At 33.7% G+C, this 11229-nt stretch overlaps 1 protein-coding gene across 1 annotated transcript; it reads right to left on the reverse strand.

Moving 5' to 3' along the window:
• Positions 1 to 3120: 3120 nt before the first annotated feature.
• Positions 3121 to 11229, reverse strand: LOC147530789 (uncharacterized). The gene is made up of 10 exons (XM_086647116.1): positions 10927 to 11229; positions 10671 to 10756; positions 9871 to 10474; positions 6613 to 6813; positions 5703 to 6491; positions 5448 to 5549; positions 4783 to 5262; positions 4053 to 4621; positions 3714 to 3885; positions 3121 to 3381 (listed from the first exon to the last, which is right to left on the reverse strand). The coding sequence occupies exons 1-10, from the start codon at positions 11227 to 11229 to the stop codon at positions 3121 to 3123; spliced, it is 3567 nt and encodes a 1188-aa protein (XP_086503242.1).

Raw genomic sequence — 11229 nt, forward strand, 5'->3', positions numbered from 1 at the left:
GCAATGCAACATTATGTATACTTTATTAGAAATCAGATTTCGTTTCTTTAACATAATTTATTCACAAAATTGTTATTCATAATGATTGATTCATAATAAATTATATATACTTTATTTTAATGTACAATTAATTTATCATTCTTCAATATAATTTATGCTAAATTTATTTGTATTTAAAATATTCCCACATGTTATCACAGATGGATTCCCAGACAGAATCAACAAATCAAATTAAGCAAATCAAATTGAAATCAGATGGTTGGGACAAGATATTTACAGAAGTAGGACAGCTCTTTCCCGGTGGTGCCAAAGCATTTCGATATGCTCTTAGGCAATATAGTATTAACACAGGACATGATTTCAAATTCTTGAAAAATGATACAAAGCGTGTTACTGCTGTGTGTCCTGTGGAAGATTGCAAATGGAGAGTGCATGGTTCGGCACCATTAAAATGCGAATCGATGTTCATTTTTGAAAGATCTGGAAATGAAACATGACTGTGCTGATTTCATTAAGAAGATCAAAAAACCCAAAATCAACAGTTCTTTTGTTGGTAAACTTATTCTTGATGATGTAACGAGAAGTCCAGATCGTTCCACTAAAAGTTTAGAATGATTTCTTGAAAAACTACGGCGTTCAACTTCCATATTACTACACTTATGAGGGGAAGAAAAATGCAATGAACGAAGCATTTGGCCAGGAAGGAGATTCATATGCAAAACTTAAATGGTATGCTGATGCCTTTTCACGGACAAATCCAAACAGCATAGTCCAATTAGAAATCGACGAAGTTAGTCGTCGATTTCAAAGAATTTTTATAACACCACATGCTTGTATGGTTGGCTTCAAATATTGTAGACCTGTTATATACTTTAATGTCATTATTCATAATTTCAATATTCCCTCCATAATTTAGAACATAATTTATAAAAACAATATACATTACTTATGCTGTAGGTGTATTTTTTTAATTTTTGATTACAGTATTAAGGATTTATCTAACATATTTCGTAATTCCAAGTCTGTTTCCCTTTGCTTATGCTGTTGTTGATCCAGAGAACGACATTAATTGGGAATGGTTTTTAGGTCATTTACGCAATGCTGTGGATATGGAGAAGACATATACTTTTATTTCAGACCGTCACAACGGTATTATCAACGGTGTTAAGAAAATTTTCCCTACAGCAAACCATTCTTTTTGTGTTTGGCATCTGAGGAACAACCTCAATTTAAGACTCGCTAATGGAGCTCGAAAATCTAAGTTCTTTCAATCTTTGATATTCAAGGCAGCCAGAGCTATTCCCGAGACTGAGTATAATAACACCATTAACCAGATGATACAGATGGGTGGTTCCAAAGTTGCTGCATTTTTTCAATCGTTAGACCCTGCATCATGGGCAGTTCGTTCTTTCTCGGTCCAAGGTTTGATCAATATAACTATCCAAAAATAAGTTGCTGCAAATCACAAATGTTTCTTATTAAAGTTTTCATATTTGAGGATTTTGAAATCATACCGTATCTGACATTATGTATAATGTCAGATACAGCATCGAATTTTTGGACAATGTAATTGTAATGTAAACACTTTATTCCATTCTTTAGATCATGATATAACTATATTATTGTGTTTTGTTCAAACAGGTACACAGCAATAACTTCTCAACTATCGGAGTCCTTTAATAATCAAATCAGATATGCTCGAGTACTACCAATTACAGCAATGTTGGATGCAATACGTACCCATATAATGAACAAGATGAACGTAGCACGTGATTTGTCCAAGAAGTGGACAACGTTCTTGTGTCCAACCATCACTGCACTTTTGAAATCTAAACATGATAGTGCAGCTACTTGGAATTATGCACAGGCTGCACCACTCATATTTGAGGTTTATTCTGATCCATCACATTGTGTTGATCTTCTAAATCTTACTTGTACATGTAGAAGGTGGCAGGTAGATTGGGTTCCTTGTGAGCACGCTATGTTGTGCATAAAAACTTTGGCTGACGATCAACAAGATTGTTTCTATGATCCTATATGGACAACCGAGTCTTATGTTAAGACTTACCAGGAACATATAATGCCAATCCCAAATTATGATGAGCCTCATTCATTTGACGAAGAATCAAAAACACTTCCTCCGTTGATTCGTCGTAGACCGGGTAGGCCAAGAACAGTACGGATCGAGAGCTCAGGGAACAATCCCAGGAAATTGAGGATATGTGGTAGGTGTAAGCAACCTTCCTACCACAATCGCTCCACATGTAGGGTTAATATTTGATGTTATTTCTTCAGTTACAGTATAAACAATGTATCTCCGGTTCTTATTAATGACAGACAAATTTGAAAATTTCATTGTTTATGATAAATGTGTAATTTTGATTCCAACTGTCAGCAAAATTTACTTTACAATATTCATAATTTATTAGAGATTGGTCCTGATTTATCATACACACTATAATTTTTTTATTAATTTATAATAATTTATGGTACATGATGAATTCTTCCGAAGTAATCATACTGAGTTTTTATCAGTACACTATATAAATTGATTTATCTTTATTATCACTAACATAAATTACTATAGTTTAAATCACAAACCAAACATTTATAAAATATAACCATAGAGAGAATATGTCATTAAGCTGATTTTGTGTTCAAATACATCAAAATATTACCTTTCATCAAAAATTCTAGACCTTCCAGAATAATTAAAAACTACACAGTTATAAATTCTTTCTCCACTGATCTTTCGTTTCATTCAGAAGCTCGTACGTAACTTGCGCCCTCTTCCGTTGTGCTAAATCCGTCCAATCATCACTAAGAAATTCTTGTTGTACTCCCCATTTGAAATGTTTCATGAATAACAACTCCATATGTAGCATTATAAAGGGACCACAATCCGCACTGTACATCATTTATAAATTAATGAAAAATTTCCCACCATGAAGTATGTATCATTGTTATTCTAGCTGTGTAATAGTAATATGTAAAAAAATATAACAAGGTTGTTACTTACTTCTCTCCTTGTTGATGATCATACGGCGTCTTCAACTCCTTACATTTCTTTTTAAATTCAGGACTAACATATTGTATTTCATGAAGCACATCAAGTATCTCCTACGCATATTTCTTAGCATTTTCTTCGCAAACTTTACGTAGTTTGGTGTCGAAGAACAACGAGTTGTAGTGTGTCCATGTTTGATCATAATAATCAAAAACAAGCAACGTCCAATGGATACCCCTACTAACATCTGTAATCATCGCATGACACATGGGTGCAACTAAATACGACAGTAGCCCTCTATCAACCTCATTTAAAATCCGATCTTTGAATAATGCGTTTATGTTTGCTTTGGTTGCCTTGCATTTTATCATTGTCTGTACAAAGTCCATTAAAGATTTTAGGATAAAGTTTGCATTGTATCATATAAAGTTTAAATTAAACATTAAACCATATGATATATTTCATGTAAATCTTAAATAATTTACAGTATATAATCTAAAAGTTATGGTCTGAACATAAAAGTATACATAAATCTGCACTTATATGTTTACTGTTTGAGTGCAGCAATCATGTTGTTGGTTAAATCATGAATACTTTATCACACATTATGCCTTTCAGAACAGATACTTATTATAATTTATTGTAAATTACGTATACTTTATAAGTTTAAATGTAATAATATATTATAAATTATCTGAACACTTACCCATAACTCTGCTCCAAGAATGAATACTTGTCCAGCTCCAACCATTACTTCAGAAAATAAATGTTTTGCCCACCAATTTATAATCTGAGCATCTGTCTCGCAATTCATCATTAGTAGGTCCAACTGTCTCCCTCTGATCTCACTCATGATTTGATTTGTCCAAACAAGTGTTCTGCATGAGTGTTATTGTTAGTCAATATAGAAATATTTCCTGAAACTCATAAATATAATATTTGATAAAGCTCACAAAATGTTAGTTACAAACACAATACTAATACTTCAACAACATAAACATTGTTCACAAAATATAACATATTTAATATCTATTAAGCCAATTACGTGTTTTTTCCTTCTTTGCTAAACTCTTCCAACAGCCCCTTTTCATCGTCTTGAACTTGTTTCCATACTTTGCTCTTCTTCCAGTTGCACAGTTTCTCGTCCTCATCTAATGCTGGTTTCTTCCCCTTAGTATCTTCCACAGTTTCGACATTAACAACCTCCTTTTTCGACATTGCAGCATGCTTCTTAGTAACCTTACCTTCCATTAATTTTGGATCTGCCTTTTCAGTATGCTTTCTTGTCCTAGGGGCTTCCTTCACTCTCTTGATAAGAGAATTTTGCTTAGGTGTTTTAACAGCCTCATCTTGTTTCGATCCTACTCCTTTTGATGCTTTAGACTTTGTCCTTGGCCTCTTGACTGACTTTGGTGAAGGCTCTACAAAATCATCATCTTCATCTTTTTGTACATCTTTTCCTTTGTAAGATTTTGCAATTTCTGCTATACCAGCAAAGTCACTTGGCTCATTATCATCAATAACCAAGGTCAAATGTTGGTGTGCTACTATAAACTCTGTCTTCCACCGCTTGATACTTGACGATTGCCGTGCATGGTACATTTTCATCAACTTCTGTGCAAAATAAAAAAATAATTCAGATAAATTATGCATATTTATACAATTGAAGTGAAACAAATTAACTAAATAAATCATAATGTATATTAAAGTATCCATAATTTACAATATATATAAATAACAGTTGTAAATTATGCATACTTTATGTAATGTAATACCAAAATTGCTAATAAATTCAAAAGTGAAATTGTCTCACCAAAGTTGTTGCCACCATCATTGTTATTCTCACTATCCTGTTGATTATCACCATCATCAACAACGTCTTGCTCAACATCTCTATCTTCTTCTTTTTCACTATTTTCATACCCACCTTCCATTCCATCTTCTTTACCTACATCTTTATCTTCCATATTACTTTCAAGACCAAAATTACTTCCATCATTTCCATCATTACCTTGATCTTCAGATTCCTCCACATTAACTTTTTCCTTCAACTTAAGTTGATCCTTCAACTGAGCTATTTCTTTTCTCAACATCTCTATTTCAACATCTTTAGACTTCATTCCACTCTTTAGAGATTCAATCATCTCTAGCATATCAATTTTCTGATCATAGGTTAATTCAATATCAACCTTTTCAGTAAATTTGAGCAAACCATGCTCTTCTTCATTATCTTCTTCTTCAACACTAACAATTACCTGCATTTTAACATTAATCATCATCCCAAAATTTCATGGCAATATCAGTAAATTACTTAAAATTTTCTGTAAATAACATATATTTCATGATTTCTTCCGACACGTATAGTAATCATTTAGCAGTGTTGAATATAAATTATATATACTTTATGCTAAATTATGAAATATTGTTATAGAAATTATACCTGATCTTCTTCAAGTCCGGCAATATCGATCTCCATTCCATTACTAAAAGCATCAACTGACCACCTCAAGAACCTTGGATATTTTTTTGCATTCAAAGGATTCTTAGGATAAAGTTATGTGCGCATGCATATCCAGAACTATAAAACAAAATGTAAAATTTCCACGTTACAAAACTATCATGAACATACTTTTATGTAAAGTATATTATCTCTAAATAAATTCTAACAGAGATCATGTAAAGCATGCATACTTACAGGTAAAAGTAACAGACAACCAGATGCTTTGGTTGGTTCTTCAGCATGTTTGTCAATGGTTTCCATCATGTAAGAGTGTATGGCTCTTGGCCATGACACCCTATTGATAGCCCTTCTCGACATTATGTTCTTATAAATGCTTGGAAGAACAGTGAAACCAGCCAAAGTTGCAAACAGGAAGTTGGCTGCTAACAACATGATTAAAAGACTCACAAATTCGATTGCTGGTTCATGGTTTCTAATGCATCTCTGTAGAGCCATTGCAACATAAGCACTTGAAATCCCCTTGTTTTTGTTACTTGACTTTTTTATAGGTTCTTCAAAATATTTCATTAGAAAGGAACACTTAAAGGGATCTTGTTCATGAAACTTTGGGAAAGCATCGTATTCTGCACCCTCCATTGGCATACCAAGCAATAGGGATACATCTTCTGGTTTAAACTCTAACTCAACCCCACCAATAACGAATTTCTTGGTCGATTTTTTATATCGACATAGAATATCTAGAATTGCACTTATTGGACGAGTATTATAGTTTTCCCTAAGGTTGAAACCCTCTGCCATGGAATCAAAAAGCTTTGAGAAAGGTGTATTGCCAATCTCTTCCTTCATCTCTTCCGTCATGTACTGACGGTGGCTTGTAATCAATTCGATTGGTTTACTCAAGCTGTATCTGAAAGGATTGACAGTCTTCCCCTCTGGTATTATCTTCTTTTCACCCACTATGTCAACAGTACGGCAATTGTTCTCTTTTTCCTTCCCTTTCTTTGTAGTTGAGCTTGCTCCAACCTTTTACATAAATTTGAAACATTTATATGTAAGATTAACAATCTTTCATGTAAATTATCTATACTTTACTATAAATTAACATAATGGATTGAAATTATTAAGAATTTCTCATAAATCATACCTCTTTGACAGAAAGTGTTTTATTTTTCGTCTTTTTAACAGCTTCACCTTCTAAATTGGATGAGATTTCTTTGTTTTTGGATTTCTTTGCAGGAACTACTTCTTCCTCTGCTGCTTTCCTTTTTAATGGACTTCTTCTGAGAGGTGTAGAATCCTTGGTAGCTTTAGGTGTCACTTTTGTCTTCGGTGCCATTGAATTATCCTGCACCCGAAATTAAAATGTTCTCATTATTATAGAACCCTAGAATCAAAATTTACAGTAAATTTCATGAAATTTATACATGATAAAATGAAGATTAGTAAAGTCATGAAAGCAAACAACTTGAAATCATACCAAAAACCCTTAAAAACTCACCAAAATTGGGCAAAACACATATCTAACCCTAGCCCCCAAAAATCAAAGAATCAAAAATTTAATGGCAGATATGAAAACGATTCTTCATTATGATATAACAGTATGTGTAATTTATAACACTCATCACAAATTTTAAGTTGTATTACTAAGATTACAACTTCAAAAATAGGATCAGAACGTAAATAAACCCTAACAATCGAACCAAATATCTTACCATAACGATGCAACTAACTTCTTTATGATGAAAATCTAACATGCAAAACCGGATTTATAATGGTTTTCGCCTGACAGTAACGATGGTTCAAAAAACAACCGACGGAACTAAACGATGAGGGATTTCATCAATACCTTTTCACCTGAACTGGAAATCTCAACCGAAATGTTTAAAGATTAAGAAGGTTGATGAAACAGCAAGCTTCTTGGTTTTCGATGATGGCGATTCAGTGGTGGATTTAGGGTTTTTCACCGTTTCGTTTTAGGTAAAAACCCTGATTTACCTAAAACGTTAAAAGAAGAGAGAGAAAGTTGGGTAGGTAAAAAACGAAATTCCCTATTAATAACCCATAAATTACGGATTCTTTCCGTTACAAAATCTCGACGTTTTGGCAACAATCTGATTTCCGTCTTTATGGCTTAGGGGACACAAAAGTAAATCCTATAGGATTTATAAGGTTTTTTTGTCCATAGAGTAAAAGGACTAAATATCCATGTTTCACCAAGATTGGACCCTAAACCTTTTTTGATTTTTTTTTTTGGTCTATATCCCCACGGACCCTTAAGTTTTTTGGTTTAAGATGGACATGGATCTCAAAAAAAAAAAAAAAAAAAAAAGATGGACATGGAGGGTCCAAATTTAGGAGGGTCAACAAATAAGTTTCTTTTCTTTTTCAACAAAAAAAAAACAACTAATTTTCTTTACTAAGGTATGTAATAGATTAAAGGGTGAGGATGCTAGAGAAAATTAAATAAACGGTTGGATTGTCTATCAATTATATAAAATCTATTACATTTTATATAATAGATTTGATCTTGGTCATTGAATCATGAAATAAATAGCTAATAAAGAGAAAAAAATGAAGATGTAACTCCTCTCGCCATTATTGTGTAAATAGTGTTAATGAGCTTTAAATTTGTACCATTCCTTGTAAAACTTAACAATAAATCGGGTGGTCAAGATTTATCAAGAATTTTTATCCCTATATTTTGTCATGGTGATTTGTGCTCATCTGAGATGGACGGCTAGATTTATCTTTGGTTTGTCTTTGTTTTCTCTTTGAGTTTGTCCTAGTCATCACTCTTCATTCTGTTTTATATAATAGATGATCTATCAACTATATCACAAAACAGAAAGATTGTGACTGAAACAAAATTAATGTTTATTCATGCTGACTGGACAGCCACGTTGTCATATTATAACAAAGATAAGTCAAAATAGTAGGAAAATATATTGAGCTTACATAATGTGAGTCATCGAAGTAAATTGTATCACTCCGGGTCACCAATACCTGCAACTGAACAAAAAAATAATAATAATGAGATAACCCGAAAGCTAGCTCAGTAGGATACCTAGACATCCTGCCTGCACTACATACATCAACACTTTAATATATCAATAGTTATAAGTGTTACATATACACAGAGATATCAATATGCACACTAAGCAAGGCAATATAGCAAGATAATTCTTCTAACTTACCACGATCACGACTAAATACACACTTAATCGGGGTCACCTACTATTCGGCTAGGAAGAACCTGTAGGCCTTTGTTTGTATGTAGGCAGGCAACACCTTATCAAACATTTGACTACTGCAGTGTACACATGGATCCACGTAATACCTCCGGTAAGAGCTTACGTAACTCTCCCTTCGTCATCATCACCATCGGGTTAACTTGTGATCTCAAAGCACTCTAGTTTCTAGGATTATGATTTTTCCTATTCAAATGCATTTTGATTTTAATCCCAACCCTTAGATTCATGTCAAAGCAACTATCTCTTTATCTCTCTCTCTCTCTCTTACTCCATTACTCCTCATCTCCTAATTGAACCATCTTTAATTTACTCCATCAATTTGCCTTCACTTAACAAAAAAAGTGTTCCACATCTCTTCATCCCTCTTCACATGTTTCTTTTCTTCACCCTAATCAATACAATTACTTATTGGTTTCACAAAATTGTATTGTTAATCAGTTCTTCAATTTGAGTAAAATCAAGTTATTCATTTTTTAATTGATAATTCTTGAATTAAAATCTCTATTTTCATCAATTTTTAATCGTTATTTAGAAAAGAGAAGTATGAAAGTAAAAGGAATCAAATTCCAAAAAGAATTTTGTGTTCTCTAGGAGTATCCATTGAAAGAAGAATAGTAACAAAGAAGTGCAGTAGAGCTTGGAAGTGAACTAGTTCTCATTCTTCCAATGGTCTTTACCTCTTTCCTTTTGTCAATTCTCCTATCTCTTAATCTATATCATGTTACTTTTCAACTTGTTAATAAGATTTCAACTAAAATACTTCAATAATCTTCATTATCATGTTTAAAGAGAAATGGGTTCGTTAGTAAAATTGAAAAGAAAACTTTCATTGATTGTGAATTTAGTTCGTCATCTCTCTTTATACAACATTAATTCGGTAGAGAGAGAGAGAGGGGGGGAGTTAGTTACAAAACATATTCTTAACTAATCTTAACAAACTAAACTAATCTCTTCTCACACATGTGACAACTCTCACACATACGAGAGAGTGCCTTTATCAAGTCCATCTTTATTAGCCCACGCACACATATCTAAGCCCACCTTCCTTCATCAAACCAATAGTTAGGTAATTTTGTTGGTGACTTAGTCTTCCTTCTCACAACCCCACTCAAACACATGAGTTTGCTTCTAATGAACTCTAGAGTGGATACAAGGACCCCTTTGGTAAAGATGTCAGCCAGATTCTCAGTAGAGGAGACAAACAGTACTTCAAGAGTATTTTCATTAACCAAATCTCTGAGAAAATGAAAATCGATTTCAACATGCTTTTTCCTAGCATGAAGAACAAGATTGGATGCCAAGTATTTAGCTGCCATGTTATCACTGTATAACACCATTGGAGGTTGTAATTGAATATGAAGCTCTTTTTTAAAATATGAAATCCATAGCATCTCTGATGTAGCTAAAGAGAGGGCCCTATACTTAACCTCATTGGAGGATCTTGAGACAACATTTTGCTTCTTGGAGGACCAGGATACCAAAGAGGTCCCAAGGAAAATGCAGTAACCACTGGTGGAACTTCTGCTATCAGGGCAGCTACCCCAGTCTGAATCTGAATACCCTGATAAAGAAAACACATCCCCTGCTGATATAGTAACACCTGCACCAATTGTATCTTTTAGATACCTCAGGACTTTCTTTAAGAAAACAAGATGAGTAGACCTGGGTTGGTGCATAAACTGAGCCAGATAATTCATAGCAAATGTGATGTCTGGTCTGGTCATAGTTGCATATTGAAGTCCTCCAACTATACTCCTGTAGAACAAAGGATTCTCAATAGGAATTCCATCAAGCTTGGAAGCTCTCTGTCCATGACAGACTGGAATCAGGCTTGGTTTGTAGTCCAAGAACTCTTTTTTGTTTAACAACTCAGCTATATACTTAGACTGAGTTAGGACCAGGGAAGAAGAAAAATTGAGTGACCTCAATACCCAAGAAGTAATGGAGGTACCCAAGATGTTTCATAGCAAATTCCCTACCAAGATCAGCTACCAATCTGTGAATTAAAGTTGTACTTGACCCTGTGTATAATGTCATCTACATAGAGAGAAAAAAACCAACAAATGACATTCTATGAAGTATACAAACATAAAGGTATCTGATGAACTCTGTAAGAAACCCCAGTTAGTCAAATATGTAGCAATCCTCTGGAACTAGACTCTAGGTGCTTGCTTGAGGCCATTGAGTGATTTGTGTAAGTGACAGACCAAATCAGGATGCTTAGGGTCTTCAAAACCAGGTGGTTGTTTCATATAGACATCTTCTGTTAAATCTCCATGTAGGAAAGCATTGGATACATCCAATTGGTGTATAAGCCACTTATTTGAGACAGCAAGTGTGAGGACTACCCTTATAGTCTGAATTTTAACCACAGGACTAAAAGTTTCTTGAAAATCAAGTCCCTCTTGCTGATTGTATCCTTGAGCCACAAGTCTGGCTTTGTATCTCTCCGAGGATCCATCTGATTTGTATTTGACTTTGAATGTCCATTTACACCCAAGTACATTCAT

Source organism: Eschscholzia californica, unplaced genomic scaffold, assembly GCF_041429995.1.
Source record: "Eschscholzia californica isolate CP2 unplaced genomic scaffold, dmEscCali1.0.p SCAF_6, whole genome shotgun sequence".
In the NCBI taxonomy this organism is placed as follows: domain Eukaryota; kingdom Viridiplantae; phylum Streptophyta; class Magnoliopsida; order Ranunculales; family Papaveraceae; genus Eschscholzia; species Eschscholzia californica.